Source organism: Crocuta crocuta, unplaced genomic scaffold, assembly GCF_008692635.1.
Source record: "Crocuta crocuta isolate KB4526 unplaced genomic scaffold, BGI_CrCroc_1.0 scaffold42, whole genome shotgun sequence".
In the NCBI taxonomy this organism is placed as follows: domain Eukaryota; kingdom Metazoa; phylum Chordata; class Mammalia; order Carnivora; family Hyaenidae; genus Crocuta; species Crocuta crocuta.
Window position 1 is genome coordinate 540,527 of NW_027528744.1, and position 18,133 is coordinate 558,659.

Below are 18,133 nucleotides of genomic sequence, written 5' to 3' on the forward strand. Positions count from 1 at the left end.
AAGAAACTGGAGTCAATTGTCCAATTATAAATCTCTATTGAATGTAGCTATTTTCTTGATGACTTGTTCAGAAATCTTCTATTTTATTCATTGTCAGCCTCTTTAAGATTTTAATTTCTTTGTTTAAAAAAATGGAGATTGATGAAGGTTTGGGGTGATGGAGGGTTTGTGGGGTCCAGAGCAAACGTAGAAGAAAGAATTCTTGAAGACTTTAATTTGGTGCAAAAAGGTGATTTTATAAAGCATGGGGACAGGACCAATGGGCAGGAAGAGCTGCACTCTGTGTGGGAAGTGACCATTTTATGGAGTCTAGGAAGACAAAGTCAAGAGAGAATTTCCAAAGAGAATTTCACATGCTAAGGACTTACTGGAGGCTGAGCTAGTGTCAAGTTAAGGTTGTTTTACCCTCTAGCAAAGCATTGACAGTAGGGAGCTCCTGGACTTTAGGCTATTGATGGGATTGCCAGGTAAACTGGTGGAGACTCTTAATCAGTTTAACCATTTGGTTTTTTTTTTCCTTTTTGTTTTGGGGTAGCCAGTAGTGTCCAAAGAATATCATACATGTCCCACCTGGAGAGGGGGTGTGGGGGCCGTGCTAGCTTGTGTTTTGCCCTCAGCTTGCCTCACCATCCTCATCAAAGATAATAACACTTACTAGAGTTGTGGGACTCCTGGGTGGCTCAGTTGGTTAAGTGCCAGCTTAGGCTCAGGTCATGACCTCGCGATTCCTGAGTTGGAGCCCTACATGCCGCTCTCTGCTGTCACCGAAGAGTCCATTTCAGATGCTGTGTCTCTCTCTGTCTCTGCCCATCCCCCACCGCCCGGCTCGCTCACACATGTGCGTGCACTCTCTCTAAAAAATAAACATTTAAAAAATGTATACATTTAGTAGAGTTTTTGTGAGGACTAAGATAAATGGGTAGATATTTGTAAAACAGTGAGGATAGAGCCAGTACCATTGTGGATATTCAATAAAGGCCATCTCACCATAATCATAGCCCTGCATTTGGGACTGTGGGTATTCAAAAGAGGTAGAGATCTGATGTTTAGTTTATTTGGGTACTGAGAAAAACAGCATAGAATAAGTTGTAAATGCTTTAATTTGCATATGAGCATTTTAGAACAGAAAGCTGGAAAATAATTCCCAGGAAAGACTTGGGAAAGAAAATCTCTGAAAAAGAATGATTTTTTTTTCTTCATAATATAAGACCCATTTCATGAGACTTCAATTTTAAAATTTAAAATTTTGCTAAAATAAGAATAGTTTGCGGAGGGGGGAAAGTAATAATCAAGTCATGTTTAGCTGAAAACTTGTAGATAAATGGCAGATCTTTATGTCTTTTGTTACCTTTTATGCAACCCTTGAAAACCCTAATTTTCAAGTCAGGTTTCAATTTTATTTTTGTTAGTTTCGCAGTGAACTAGGCTATGACATTCAAATTTAATGCTTCTTTGAAGCAGTTTTCACGTGATACTCTGCCCCTTTTTCTCTGGTATCAATTTATCAGCCTGGTGTTTAAGGTGTTGAATCCTGGCTTTATACGCTACATTTTGTATCCCTGCACTGTCTCTCTAATACCTATGTCTAAAGTGAGTCTTTTAGTCTCTTCCCTTTGGTTAGGGATGCTCGTTAGAGCCTGGTTAATTCAGCGTCCCTCAGCTCGCGGCACTCTCTTCACCAATGTTGCTGCCAAATCCATTTTAGTGACTCAGCAGGAGCTTGTCATTAACAGCATTTTTGTCGAAAGTAAAAAATTAAGCAGTCTTGGAAAGCAAAGTGCTAGTGTACCATGTATGTGTAAATCTGTGGTAGCAGTAAACACAGTCTCCTGGTGGGGTTGGTGGGGAGCTCCTCGCTGGATCCCACCCTTTTTAGAAGCACTAACAAGTTCAGTTCTCAATCATGTCTGCAGTGAAAAGGGCCCTCAGTGTTACTGAAAAGGCAATCTGTTTTCAATTCTTATATTTGTTTATAGAAGGTATGAAACATTTGATAGATAGAGAGGAGCCAGATGGAATTCAAATTAGCAGCTTTACTATTGCTTGGGTCAGAAAATATGGCTTTAAATATGGATTGCCCACACAGCCTCATTCTCCAGAATTAAGATGGTCCTTCAGTCCCTCCAACGACCCTGACGGCCTCGTTACCAACTCCCGAAACCACCAACAGAGCTGAAAGCCATGAGACTCCCTTACGATGACGGAACCAGCCCTCATACACTTAACAGAGGAGAGCAGGCCAGAATGCGACTCCCTGGGATCAGGTGGGCTCCAAAATTACTGCTGAGAAGAGTACTCCCTCGTCCTTAGCTCGAGGTGTGGAGAAAGACAGGAGTGTGACTCATATTAAAGGAAGAACAATAAGAGAGTGCAGGCCTGGGTTACTTTTAGATCTGATGGGAACATACCTCTTGGGTATAAATATTGACTGAGGAAGATGAGGCTAAGTGGATGACATTTGTTTGAACAATGGATACTTTAGACAAATCTACAACTCATTGATATTTGTCTTTCATGACTGAAGATTCTATAAAGACACACCTGGGGGATTTTCTATTAAATAAACAAGTGTCTGGTCCAGAAGGAAGAAGGGAAAGAGGAGGAAAGAGCTAGGCTTGCATGTGGAAAAGCAGGGAAGAGATTAACTTAAAAGAAGGTTAAAGTCATAGAACTCTAGTCTAGTCTTCTTGAAAGGAATGGGAAATAGGAGAATGAAAAAGAACACAGAAGAAAAGCCCTAGAGTGTAGGAAATTCATAAGCTGAGGAAAACCAAGGTTTGTGGAAGAGTGCCTCGAAAAAGTATTGGTTTTCACCAGGTTTCTAGGACATCACCCTTAGAAACATTCGAAATCAGCTGAGGTTCACCCTCCATCCAGACCTTCTTAGACAGTTGGTGAGATCCAAGCTAAAGCTTACCTTAGTGAGCACCTGAGTGGCTCAGTCAGTTAAGTGGCTGACTCTTGATTTCAGCTCAGGTCATGATCTCACGACAAGCACCTTGTTGGGTTCTGCACTGACAGCATGAGGCCCGCTTGGGATTCACTCTTTTCCTCTCTTTCTCTGTCCTCCCCCCCAACTTACACTCATTTGTGTGCATGTTCTCTCCCTCAAAATAAATAAGTAAACATTTAAAAAAAATTTTAAAAAGAACTTACCTTGGAATATTGCAGGTAATAGGAAATATAAGTCTGAGGAGTTAGATTTAATGTATATTCTGGGAAATGTTTTGATTAAAACAAGAGGTAAAGAAAACTAAACTGTATTAATAGTATTAGGAAAAGAGAAGGCACACGATGGGGGGGGCAACATTTGAGGTGTGCCTGGCTGGTTCAGTTGGAAGAGCATGCAACTCTTGACCTTGGGATCCTGTGTTCAAGCCCCACATTGGGTGTAGAGATTTAAATAAATCAATAAAAACTTTTTAAATCAACATTTGATTCATTATGGAAATGGAGATGATGGGAGAGACATTTAATTTCTTTTTTTTAATTTTAAAAAAATGTTTTATTTATTTCAGAGAGAGAGATAGCGTGAGCAGGAGAGGGTGAGAGAGAGGAAGACACGGAATCTGAGGCAGGCTCCAGGCGCTGAGCTAGCTGTCAGCACCAGAGCCCGACTCAGGGCTCGAACCAATGAACCGTGAGATAATGACCTGAGCCAAAGTTGGACGCTTAGCCGACTGAGCCACCCAGGCACCCCTAATTTCTAACATCTAACTCAGAGGCATAAAAATTGCTGAGGCAAAGGACCTGGAGATGAATAGACAGCGGTGGTGTCATAGGCAGAAACTGAGAAGCAAGGAACATGAAAGAGAAAGCTTAGAGCTAGAGGTGAAGAATTTGGAAACTTCTCCACAGAAGGGGTCTTCGAACAGATAATGGAATCGCTCAGCTAGATGTGAAGCAGCAAGGCTCAAAGAAGAAGGCTAAGGCCAAGTTTCCCTTGTCTTTACCTCCTTGGCCTCCAAAGCATATAATCAATTGCTCCTCACAATCCCAGTGCAGCTGTTTCTGCCCACAGATCCTGTGCTAATAAAAACATCTTTTTGCACTGAAAAACAAACAAACAAAAAAAACGTTAGTTAAATGCGTAACACTGCTCTCGGTGCTTTTGGAAGATGCCTACAGAAAAGGTGCACAGCAATGGAAAGTCCGATAATAAAACAGTGCTAGAGGTGTAATGAGATAATGTATGTGAAGTGGCACATGTTATAAGGTATTAAAGTATTTTGCATTAAGGCAGTAAAGTACCAAAGGTCAAATATCTAGCTTGGACTGAGCACTTTGCATTCAGAGGTTACTGTCCAAAACAATGGCAAAGCAGTCTTGGAGAAATTTGAGATTCTAGCTTAACATAAACAGCACAGGCAAATTCTTACCACCTTTGTGATCTTGAGCAAGTTACTTACTTTCTCTCAACTTAACCATGTTCATCCATAAAACTGGGATAATCAGCACTCGTTCCATGGAGTATTATGAAAGTGAAATGAGATATAAAGCAGTTCCTGTGATGTTTGGCATGCAATAAGTACTTTGTGAATAGTAACTTTATTTTTATAGAGCCGGTATAAGCCTCAGTTCATAAAGTCAGATGTACAAGAAATATCAAAATCACTTCCCATCTTCAAATCAGTGTTACGAAAATTCTGAGCCCCATCCCACCAGGCTGGTAGCAAATGGAATGAGGGTTGTTCCTAGAGCTCCTACCCCTGCCCCAGGGTGGTGCAGAGGTCCCTCTGAGGCTTTATTGATCATTAGTTATCCAGGGACCCTACTTACTGCAGAGATGTCTCTTATCCATGTCCAGATGATGCTTTTAAGTGCAGCACTCAGGTAGGAGCCTGAAACCTTTGATGGGGCCGCGAGCCAGAGTCAGGGAGCCAGCTTCCCTCCGTTTCTCACCCTGGGCAGCCTCCTCCCACACTACCGGCAGGCAAGGTGCAGGCGCTCCGCCTGGCAGACCCCACGGCTTTCCCAGAGCCTCCCCTCTTTCAGAGCCCTCCACACCCTCATCCTTTTCTACCTACCAGGACACATCGGATTTCACTTTGGTATCATGTGGTACTGCCAATATTTTACCTTCTTTGGCCTATGAAACTGGCTGCTTCATGGAGTTCAAATTAATAGCAATTCAAAAAATTTCCTTCTTCTTCTTCTTCTTCTTCTTCTTCTTCTTCTTCTTCTTCTTCTTCTTCTTCTTCTTCTTCTTCTCCTCCTCCTCCTCCTCTTCCTTCTCCTTCTTATCCTCCTTCTCCTCCTTCTACTCCTCCCCCTTCTTCTCCTTCTCTTTCTCCTCCTCCTCCTCCTCCTCCTCCTCCTTCTTCTTCTTCTTCTTCTTCTTCTTCTTCTTCTTCTTCTTCTTCTTCTTCTTCTTCTTCTTCTATAAATCTAGGAGGGCAACTGACTTCAGTCCATTTGTGCTTTTCCAATAACAAAACCTTCTGAGGCAAGTATACAGGAACAGCTTACTGTGTTTTGGAGCAAAGGAGAATAGAGAAAAAATTTAAAATCATATTTCATTGAAGCATCTTGATACATTTATATGGAATAACAGCAATAATTAGTATTTTTATTGTAATTATTCCTCATGCCCCACCCCATTTCTCCAGCTGTATTGTCACTGCACAGTTCATGGAGGCTTAGATTACTCACGCTGTGTCCATCATTTAGCTTCATCTCCCACCTCCCCCATAGCTGGCACACTTAAGCCATGCTTAAGTCTTGTCATGCTTATAAACTTCTACTCTTCCTTAAAGAGATAGCTGATACATGGTCTTCTCTGTGCTCTCTGTAAAAATTTAAAGTGTCATCTATATTCTCACAGTGCCTTATACTCAAATCACTTAGGTTTGAGATGATTGAATAATTGGTCATCCAAACTTGGATACTTTATATTTTTATTTTTTCTTAGTGTTTATTCATCTTTGAGAGAGAGAGAGAGACTCAGAGTGTGAATGGGGGAAGGGCAGAGAGAGAGAGGGAGACACAGAATTCAGAAGCAGGCTCCGTACTCTGAGCTATCAGCACAGACCCTGACACGGGACTCGAACTCAAGAACCATAAGACTTGAGTCATAAGAACATAAGTCAGATGCTTAACTGACTGAGCCACCCAGGTACCCAAAACTTGGACACTTTTAAAAGAGGATGGATGCTACTGGTAATTATGCCAGAAGAACAGATTTAAACCGAGTGCCCCAAGAAAAGCAGGGTGTATGGTTACCGTACTTATCCTTACATTGCTGTAACGGTTGGTTACCTATCTCTCATTCCCTCTGCTCACAAACCTATACACGTATACACAGTGGGTAAATCCCTGGAAAGCATAGACCTCAGCATCTAGTGTAATATGACTGCTGACACATTAATTGATTAATTAAACCATAGGGATTTTATTGAAGGAGAACATTCTGGACTAGTGAAATAGCATAAACAAACAAAATCAGATGGGAGAGAACATTTATAAGATAGGGCAAGTAAACCAGTCTGTGTGGAACAGATATTTGGGTTTGGAATATAACTTGGGGAAAGATTGTAGAACCTCCTGAGAGTCAGGCTCAGGAATTTCTAACAAAATGGAGGACCAGGGGAAGGTTTAAACATGGGGGAATGACATGAAGGATAACTGATAGTTGTATGTCAGAGGAAGTGGAGGCTGGGAAAGGCAGACAACTGCCAAAACTATTTGAATGAAAAAGATGGAGATATGAATGCCTAGTTAGAACTCTTTATCCTTTAACCTTTTATGCTTTAGACTAAAAGCTATAGAAACCCAAATTAGCCTGGTTTACCATAAAGGGGAATGTATATCAGCTTAGCTAACATAAATATAGGCATTTCTGGATCCAGGTTCTCAGTGTCATATCATCAGGAATGTTCTATCTCTCTCTTTTTTTAATGCTTATTTTTGAGAGAGAGAGAGCGAGCTTGAGCAGAAAGAGGGAGACACAGAATCTGAAGAAGGCTTCAGGCTCTGAGCTGTCAGCACAGAGCCCGATGAAAAGCTTGAACTCATGAACTATAAGATCATGACCTGAGCTGAAATCAGTTGCTTAACCAGCTGAGCCACCCAGGTGCCCAGGAACATTCTGTCTCTTTGTTCCGCGTCTTACTGTATTGGATTTATTCTCAGTCAGGTCTTCCCCCAAGTAGCCATCAGTAACTTCTGGTTTACTTTCTATCAGCTTTGCAGCCCCATTGGAAAGGGAATGCCACTTTATCAGTAGTCCTAGCAAAATTCTTGAGAAGGGTTCTCTAGATAATGAGAATCAAATCACAGAGATAAAATTATCAAGAAGAAACATAAAAGTGATAAGATTCCAAATGAGCGTGGAGAAGAAATGTACTCATTCCAAAATGATTTAGATTGTATTTATTCAAGATATTTAAAGTGGCTCTGTCTTTGTGGGAATTCCTTAAATAGTTTTACAGAAAAACCTCTTCACTCTTTTCTCTTTTCTCAATTTTAAGTTTTTAAATTTTATTTTAGAGAGAGAGTATGTGTGGATGGGAATTGGGGAAAAGGACAGACGGAGAGAGAGAATCTAAAGCAGGCAGCACGGGGCTCCATCCCACAACCCTGGGATCATGACCTGAGCTAAAATCAAGTCAGATGCTCAACTGACTGAGCCACTCAGGCGCCCCTGAACCTCTTCACTCTTTAATGACAGGGCCTGTGGGTTTGAGAAACATTTGTAAATTTACTTGTAGAATTTAAAGCATAATTCTGAGAAGATTATAACTAAAATTTCCATAAAATTTATGTTCTGAATAAAGGGTACAACACAGAACACAAATACAGAAGAGAGCTACAAAGATTCAACTGGATTTAAATAGGTTTTAGATAACAAAAAATGTGTATAGGAATAATTCTATTTGGTGTTCAAGTTATACATACATATATTCACTTAGATTCAATTAGATACATCTGTTCCTAATACAAATGAAACACTGCACCATATATGGACTATCACTGATTGGTGGGATTTGGTACAATATTAATTTTCTTAGTTGTCTGGAGTTTTTTGTTTTACAATTTCTAGAATGAATATATGTTAATTTTAAGTGACAAAAGGAATCAACAAAAGTTTCTTTAAGAGAAAAAGAATTCTGGGGCGCCTGGGTGGGTCAGCCGGTTTAGCGTCTGACTTCGGCTCAGGTCACGATCTCTCAGTTTGTGGGTTCGAGCCCCACGTTGGGCTCTGTGCTCACAGCTCAGAGCCTGCAGCCTGTTTCAGATTCTGTGTCTTGTTCTCTCTCTGCCCCTCCCCCACTAATGCTCTGTTTCTCTCTGTCTCAATAATAAATTTAAAAAAAAACATTAAAAAAAAAAGAAAAAGAAAAAGAATTCTGACATAAAGGGAAACTATCCTTGCCCTTTGAGGTCATGTCATTATGACCCTTCTCACATTCCCCCCTCTACAAATATCTGAAGTGTCTCAGTAACAATGTTGGGTTAGGTGGGCCTTACTCTGAAAGAATACAGCGTTTCTCTTATTATGTAAATATTAATCAGATACAGTTTTACTGCATTATGCTTGGGTAAGTGACAAGAATTTAATCACATTCACTGATACCTATCTTACTAAATCAATTTTATTCTTTCCAAGAACGTACCTTTCAAGAACAAGGTTCTGCTGCAGATAATAATCTGAACCAAGGATCCAGCTTAATAGAAACCATCTTTAAAGTATTGTACCATTGCAATTTTTCTCCACAAACATTTGGAAATGTTTTCGTGAGCTACATGGAAGAAGAACAATTATGGGACTTTCTGTATAACATTCCAGGTATGAAAAATTTACTGTTTGTAAAAGAAGTGTTTATAGATACTTAAATATATCCTAAAGATGCTTTGAAAGTTTTATTGATGTCACTTTTGACGAGTCTATTATTTGTAAAAGTTTATCATACATTTTTTTTTCAACGTAACAGTTTCTTTGGGGAATCAGGGGAGAAATTATGTAATGCAGATTTTCTTTTTAAATTATTATTAGGAAGTGTCACCTCATAAAAACGAATTTTAGGGGCGCCTGGGTGGCTTAGTCGGTTAAGCGTCCGACTTTCGCTTAGGTCATGATCTCGTGGTTCGTGGGTTCGAGCCCCGTGTCGGGCTCTGTGCTGACAGCTAGCTCAGAGCCTGGAGCCTGTTTCAGATTCTGTGTCTCCCTCTCTTTCTGACCCTTCCCTGCTCACGCTATCTCTATCTCTCTCTCAAAAATAAATAAAACATTAAAAATTTTAAAAAAAGGTAGTTTAATATTTATCATAGATTTTGTTTTGCTATTGAGCGAGTAAGACATTAGTGACATGTTATTCTTGGATGCATTTTTTGACAAACTGATGGACACAACTGCTAGTCATTTTCTTTAAACATAAAAGGCATTTATTATTATGACCCCAGTGCCCATGTCTCTCTAAGGCAAGCACATCCTCTCGTTGCTTTGGGACCAATATGTTTTTCCATTTGTATTGTTCTTCTGCCTACTGCTAGAATGGATGTTAAGCCAGAGGAGATTATATATCTAACTAGAAAGTGTTCATGGGTTGCCCTACCTTAGGGCCAAGTGAAGATACTCACCTTGTTTTATACTTAATATCTTGTCTTTAAATTACATATTTATTAATATCTTGGGTAAACAAGAATGAGAACCTAGTGGTTATACTGTTAGTCCCTTAACCATTTATATCATTTACATTTGGCTTTAAACCTATAAACATTTTTATACACTGTTTTGGAAACTACATTTCCATGAAATAGTTGCTAAGACCCATATAAAAAAATCTAACTTGCTCATATTCATGGTTTCACTCTTCCTGGACTCTGACTATCCTCTAGACGTTACTTCAATATCTTTTTAGCTAGTTTAAGGTTATTATGTTACATCTTCTCTTGGTCATTATCCCTGAAAAATAGTAATAGATAACTGTATAATGATTTTTAAAACCTGAATCTATCACTTAAGACTCTGTAATAACTATCTCCTCATAAAATTTTATCTCCTAGTTTCCATGTATTTCCTACTGCGATCTCTTTACACAAAGGAGGGAGAGTTTTCCAGTTAAAAAGACTGAATTATTTCTGATGTAGACTTTATGGAACTGAAAAAGAAATAGCCTTGAAAGCCATTCTACCCTTGTTGTTTATAGCTATTTGGGTGAAGTGAGAGCCTAATTCTCTCGCAAGATTATAAAGAATTGGTGATCCACATGCTTCAACCACTATTTGTCTTTCAGCTCTTCTTTTTTTAATTTTTTTAAAAATGTTTTTTTATTTATTTCTGAGAGAAAGAGCAAGTGAGCAGCGGAGGGTCAGAGAGAGACACACACACAGAATCTGAAGTAGGCTCCAGACTCTGAGCTAGCTGTCAGCACAGAGCCTGACACGGGGCTCAAACCCATGAATCGTGAGATCATGACCTGAGCTGAAGTCGGACACTTAACTGACTGAACCACTCAGGTGCCCCTGTCCTTCAACTCTTAAGTTCTTGAACCATTTTGACACTTAGCACAACACTGTACTGAAAATGACCTAGAAGATACCAATGGCCTTCAGGTGCTGCCATGAGAAAGTGACACTGCTACTTGCTCCTAATTAGTCTTCTCTTCATCTACACATTGAGCAAACCCTTCTCCACATGATCAGATAAGTCTCTTGAAACAGGTGTTACACAAATTAATACAGTCTGAGTTGTGTGGAGTGTTTTAAAGGATCAGAATTTCAGATTGGTGAAATATCCTTGGTTTTTGTATAAACTGTTTCTTCATAAACATTAAGTATCCTCTAGGTCTTGAATATTTTCTGGAACCTGAGATCTTACAGTGGTCACAAGGGACTCCACTTTTGTACAGTTATGTATAACATATGTACATAAGTGAATACTTGTTGGTATTATTATTTTGAACAAGCTTATCTGTAAGATCAATTATGGATAAGAAAAATTAATTTTTTAAATTTTACCTACACTTATTCCTTCTTCAATGTCTTTTTTTACTTTATGTAGATCTGAGTTTGCACTCTTATATTATTTCCTTTTACTCTAAAAAGCTTTATTTAACATTTCTTGTAAGACAAGTCTACTGGCAACCAATGTCTTCAATATTTGTTTGTCTGAGAAAGTCTTTATTTATCCTTAAGTTGTGAAGGATACTTTTGCAGGGTACAGAATTCTAGGTGTTGTTCTTTTCTCCCCCTTAATACTTTTAAATATTTCACACCACTCTCTTCTTGTTTGCATGGTTTATGAAAAGCTGGATGTTAATCCCTACTTTTGTTCCTCTATAGGTAAGGTCATTTTTTTTCCCTCTGGCTTTCTCAGGATTTATTTGCCTTTGCTTTTTTGTAGTTTGAAAATGATATGTGTAGGTATAGGTTTAAGTATTTATTCTGCTTGGTGTTCTCTGGGCTTTCTGGGCTCCTCCTCCTCCTCCTCCTCCTCCTCCCTCCCTCCCCCCCAACTTTGATCTCTTTGCTTTTGGGTTTTAGAAGTTCCTATTGAGATATCCTCAAACTCAGAGATTCTTTTCCCAGCTATGTCCAGTCTACTAGTAAGCCCCTGAAAGGCATTCTTCATTTTTGTTACAGTATTTTTGATGTCTAGTATTTCTTTTTGGTTCTTCTCAAGATTTCCATTCTCTACTTACATTGCCCATTTGCTCTTGCATGAGGTCTATGTTATCCATTAGAGCCCTTAGCACATTAATGAAAGTTATTTTAATTCCTGGCCTGGTAATTCTGATTTTCATGTCTGTTTCTGATGTTTTCTCCTTTCAAAATTGTGTTCTTTGCCTTTTACTTGTCTTGTAATTTTTCATGGAACCTGGACATGATATAGTGGGTAAAAAGAAACTGCTCTGAAGAGGGCTTTAGTGATGTGGTGAAGTGGGGGTGGGGGTGGGGAGGGGAAGCATTCTATAGTCCTATGATTAGATCTTTTAGTGGACCTTTGCCTCTGGACGGTGTACTTCACAAGTGTTTCTCAGCGTTTTTCTCCCATTTTATGTTGGAAAGTACAGCTAGAATGGGCTGGAATTGGGTATTTCCCTTCTTCTAGGTCAGTTAGGCTCTGATAATACCCCAGTGGGCTAGGCTTTATTTCAGTAGTTTCTCCTGAGTGCAGCCCTGAAGAAGAACAGAGTGCTCTGACTTATTTCAAAATGTTCTTTTTTATCTTCCCTTGCCGAAAGTTCTTGGGGATTTTTCTCTGACATTTACTATGGACACCTAGTTGAACTCACAGAGGTAAAACTCACAAAAGTGGGGCAGCCTCCACATAACAGGGTCCTGCTCGAGTTTCAGCTCTCAGACTTGTCCACACTGAGCCTCTAGCAATTCATCCAAGAAGAGTTGTTGATTTTTCCATCTGTTCAGCTTTTTACTTGTTATTAGGACATAGTGGTGACTTCTTAGTTCTTTATATGCAGAGCTGGAAACCAGAAGGGCTTGTCACTTGCTTTTCTTTTTCTTCTCTATTCCCCTCTTCTTCCTATTTTTCCTTCTCTTCTTGCTATATCTATATCTTATCCCTACTATAGGCATCTGTGGATATTACTTGATCCTTTCTATACTATTCTATGCTCAACTTGTTTCAGAACCCTGCCAAAAAAACACGGGGCACCCTATACTATAGTATTGCAAACTTTACAGAAAATTCCTCTTTGATAATAATAATAATAACATATAATTACATGGTGTACATAGTGGCTACTATGTGCCAGTTGCCTAACACAAATTAATTCATATAATTTTAAAATAATTGTTTGAGATAGGATTGTTATTTTCTCTATCATTTGTAATATCTTGATTTTATTTTAAACATCAAAAAATTTTTTAACATTTATTTATTTATTGAGAGACAGAGGCAGAACATGAGTGGGATCAGGGCAGGGAGAGAGACAGAGGGAGACACAGAATCTGAAGCAGGCTCTGAGCTGTCAGCATAGAACCCGACATGGGGCTTGAACTTATGAACTATGAGATCATGACCTAAGCCAAAGTAGGACACTTAACTGACTGAGCCACCCAGGTGCCTCACCTTGATTTTATTTAAAAAAAATAAATAAATAAACCTACATTTTTAACAAAAGGAAATAGAGGAGTTTCTTGCTTTCTAGAATTTTTAGATACCTGAGAGGTATTTAATCCATGACTTCAAAGCATTCAACCAAAATAACTATTAATTATAGATATAGGAAGAAGGCTTCCTTATTCCTTTCAATGAATTAAAGTCTTGAGGCATCATTTAAAAAGATAGCCTGCTATATCCTCCACCATAAACAGCAACAGTGTGCCTGATGATTTCATCATGTTAAAAAATTAAACTCTATATTGGATATTACTCATATCCTCTTCAACCTACTGGTTTTCTTTTTATTAATGTTTATTTATTTATTTTGAGAGAGAGACAGTATGAGTGGAAGAGGGACAGGAAGAGACACACACAGAATTGAAAACAGGCTCTGAGCTGTCAGCACAGAGCCTGACATGAGGCTAGAACCCATGAACCATGAGATCATGACCTGAGGAGAAGTCAAACACTCAACCAACTGAGTCACCCAGGTGCCCCAGCATGCGGGTTTTAATAATGGATTGAGTCACTGGGGAAATATTACCTTGGGGTGCCTGGCCAGCTCAGTCAGAAGATCTGCAACTTTTGACCTCAGGGTCATGAGTTTGAGCCCCATGTTGGGCATAGAGATTATATAAATAAAAAAATACATAAGTAAATAAATAAGAAATATCATCTCAAAATTTGAGGGTAAAAAAACATATGTGTACCTTTCTGTATTGATTCAAGTGGTTATCCCAAGACTTCCCTGATATATTATAAAATAAATAAAATGTTATTGTATTTATCACACAAGTAATACATATTCATGGTGAGTATTATGTATTAGGAAAAAGAAGGTGAGTGGCAGAAAGAAGAAAAAATGGAGGATGGGAGGATAGAAAAGAAGGGAAAGTGAAAGAAGAAAAAGGAAAGGAGGAGGAAAATACCTGAAATCCCATCAGGCATTGATAATCACCATTAACAGGGAGAATTCATCTTATAATTCATGTGTGTGTGTGTGTGTTTGTGTGTGTGGTGTATTTAATGAAAATAGCATGTCATATTTTTCCTAACCTGTCTTTATTTTTTACTAAACAATATATGGCTTTGTTGTATAGATGGATATACCTTAGCTACTTAAACAAATAACTGATGATTATTGGACATTAAGATTATTTTCAATTTTCCTTTATATCCCTTACATGATTATAATTAATTTCTTAGGATAAAGTTCTAGAGAAGGAATAAGCGAGTTAACAGGTAAGTAAAATGTTAACAATTTGATATTATTGCCAAATTATCATCTAAGAAAATCATACAACTTATATTTCCATCACAGAGTTCCAAAACACTAGCAAATACTATTATTTCCTGTTATTTTAATTGCCATTTTCTTTATTAGTAGGAAGAAAGTTTTTTTCCCAAATGTTTATGGACTATTTATTAGTTACATGATTTCAAGGTAAAAAATAGCTATTCTTTTCTACAGCTTTAAAATAGATAATGAGAAACTGAATTCCCAGTTGAATAAGGAACAAAATATTGCCAGACTCTGCTAACTATAATATGCTGTCTGATTTTAAAGTCTCAACGTGCATGGAGTCCGAGCCAGAGGTCATCCGATGCTTGAGATTGGCACTGACTGATGCTATCAAGGACATTGTACAGCAGATAGTATTTGTGATGAGGTCTGGGAGAGACCGTGGGGCCAAACCAAACAGGCACAGTGTTCCTGAACGTTTGTGTGAGAGCATTCCAAAGGAATGGAATTATACTCCAAAAGAAACTAAGAAGAAAGATTCAAGCAAAGGTACCTTATTTTATTTTATTTTATTTTTTTTAGTAGGAACACATCATTGAAGAAGCAATTTTAAAAGATATGAAAGTAAGTAAAATTCTAAAAAATTTTGAGATTTCTAAACTATGTTAGTCCTTTTCCCGTCATTTCTGTGTATTTGGGACCTGTAATTTTTTTTTTTTTTTACCATGAACCTTATGACCAAGGAAAATGACTCAAATTGCCATCATCTTTATTTAACTACCAGCTCAGAATTTTCTGTGATACGTTGTGTTCATGTTAGTATTCACATATCAGTCAGTGATTGTGACTAGCTTACGTCAAATCTGTTTCATAATCTACAGTTCATACTCTCAAGAAGATTGCTCTGATGTTCAGTTTAATATTCTTTCCTTGAAGTTTTTCCCTCTGCCACCACTAACTATTACTTTCTTTTCTTTTGTTAACAGACCTACTTGTGTAGCCTTTAGGTCAAAAATAGCACCACATTTAGTACCTACATAATTTCTTGGCAGAGTAATTTCCCCAGTACCTATGGTTCTGAATTCCATTCATTGTTCCTATTAAGGGTAGTGAATCTACTAAGTGTATTTTAGAACCGTGAGTTATATTATTGATTTATTTTATTAATTTAGTGCTCTCTTCTTAAATGGTTTCTTTGTACCTACGTGTTTCTGCATTATGAAATATGTAATGTTTTATTATGTATATTATGTAGACATATTAATGAATCTTCTTAGGATTTTTAAAATAAAACTTTTCCCTTCATATTAATCTTTAAAGAAGGATATTTTTTCATTAACTTGAGGAAACTTTCAATGGTAAAGTATTCCAACTGAACTTACTAAGTCAATTGAAGAGACTAGCCTTTCTTTCATTCTTCTCTATGGAGATCCTAACTAATGTGGCTCTTATCTAATGACCTTATATTACAAACTCAAATCAATTACCTATCTTTGACCTTTCATAGTAATGCTTTAATTCTGTCCAAGCCCTTTTAAACTGCCTTTGAATCTAGTGAAGCCATTTAATTGCAATTGGAAAATGTCAGCTTTTCATTACTTAAGTTCTTCCTTGTCTGAGTGGTTGCCATTTCTCCTTCATTCTAGCTTTTGGATATTTCATAGATTGTGAGCAATTCAGGAGGCATCATCTGTAGTTAATATATCATGATGTATAAGTAGTGCTATTTTGTTGGTAGCTAGCAAGTAATTCTATTCATGATCAATTTGCCTTCTACAGCGTTCTGGAACCCTTCCCTAACATCTCAAAGAACTTCTGGTTCCAAAAAATGCTTACTTGTAGATATCAGTTTTTGTGGTTTTCCAAAGTAATATTCTCCTATCCTACTATCACTGAGTAGAAGTACAACATTTATACAATGGACAACCATAAAGAGGTGCCAAGTCACATAAATGTGTAAAAGATAATGGTGTAGGAAAGTGACTTTATAAACCATTTTGTGCATTCCGGTGGATATGACAATAGGAAAATGCCATGATTCTCCATCTCTGACCTCTTTTAGACTGACAATGCTCAACCTTTATTATCACTACAGTATACAAGACAGACTGGCCTGACATTAAGTCACTTATTCATTCAATAGATATTTACTAAGTGAGCTGCTACTACATACCAAGCACTTCAGTTGAGGCTAGAGATAAACTATAAAGAAAGTACCTTCTCTTGGTGCTTGAAGACTAGTAAAATTGGTTTGAAATGGGTGCAAACACCTCAGGGAGTGTACAAGAGAATTCTTAGTTGGAAGCCAAAACATTTAGATAAGGACAGAAAAATGAGTGTTTGGCATTCTTAAAAGATCCCTACCTGGTGTGTTATTAATATCATCACAGACTCACATTTTTTTGTGATTAGTAGAATGGATTTATTAATCTGACATCAGCCTAAGTTTCTGATAGGAATTTGCTGTAAACTTTAATGAAGTAGTGAGGATCTGAGTACCTGGAGTCCTCAGATTTTCTAAAGTATACATAGAAGTGTAGGTGTGAAGAGAATTGGTAATCTTTACCTGATATCTACTTAGATTGTCAAATGTTTCCTTGGTATCTGCAGTTAAGCCCTCTTTTGAATAAACAGAACATAAGATATAATCTTTTAAGTCAAATGCTTCAGCATAGAATAGGGACTATATGACACAAACATATAACGAACAACAAAACATTTAAAATAATTTAAGAACACAGAGAAGAGTGGTCACAGAGGAATTTCTTAATTTGCTTTATCCGTATTTTAAGCTTCATCTAAGCATATTCATCTGATAAAAGGAAAGCATTTTTCAAGGAACTATTTTTTACCAAGTACTGAACTAGGTATTTTCAAATTCATTATTTTATTTAAGACAATAGTCTTATGAGATCTTTCAAATATATGTTGCGTCCAATTTTACAAACTTACAAAGACTATTCCAGTGCATTTTTAACATGATTCTTAAGTTGTCATGAGTTTCTGTGGAGTCACTAGACTAGACATATGTTTTCCAAAAGCTTCATACTTTTTTAGAGCAGAGTGACTTCTTTAAATGTCACAAGAATTTTGAAAAATATTTCATGTTGTTTTATTATTTTTGTTTAGTAAAAACAGTAAGGAATTTTCATGGAAGAACACAACGCTACCTTCTTTTGACTTGTACTTTGTTCCAATTTTCAAATTCAGTCATGTATGTAGTAGGTTAAAAGACCGTGTCTGGCTTTGTGGGATAGTCAAGGACTGATGGTTTTTTTTTTTTTTTCCATGCTCTTGAGGAGGTTTTAGTCTAGTTGTAAAGACAACTCAACAAGACCAATAACATAAACAATAATAGGTGATAATATAAAAGATGACAGCGTGGCACATTATGGACCTAATTACCAAAGTGGTTGTGTAGAGAGTATGTTCAAATAAACTCATGAGAGGAGAGGACTTTGAACCAAGAGTTGAAGAAGATGGATGATGCATGGAGAGAAAGGGCAGTCCATGTGCGAGTGATGAGATATTCAGAAGTAAAAGCAGTGAGGGTAAAATAAAGATAAGGTTTACAGAAACTGGCAGAGGCTGGACTGTGGAGTGTTTTCACAGCAACACTCTGAGACTGATCTTGTAACAGTGGAAAACAGCCGAAACAATTGTGGCAGAGAAATTACATAACAAATGTTACAGTACGTGAATTTGGCTTCACAACACAGGAAAGAGGCTGGGCATAGTATGAAGCAGGGAGATGAGTTAGGAGAAGACGCAGTAGTCCAGCTAACATTTGTAAGGAACGGCTTTAATAGGTCGGTAGCCATGGT

The 18,133-nt window shown here is 37.7% G+C and overlaps 1 protein-coding gene across 1 annotated transcript in view; it reads left to right on the forward strand.

Annotated features, from left to right (window-relative positions):
- The window catches only part of KIAA0825 (KIAA0825 ortholog), a 358,820-nt gene that overhangs the window by 138,213 nt on the left and 202,474 nt on the right, over positions 1–18,133 (forward strand). The window contains exons 15-16 of the mRNA XM_077755312.1: positions 8,609–8,788; positions 14,634–14,858. Of these exons, the coding sequence (XP_077611438.1) occupies positions 8,609–8,788; positions 14,634–14,858 (405 nt within the window). The remainder of the gene's footprint in view (positions 1–8,608; positions 8,789–14,633; positions 14,859–18,133) is intronic.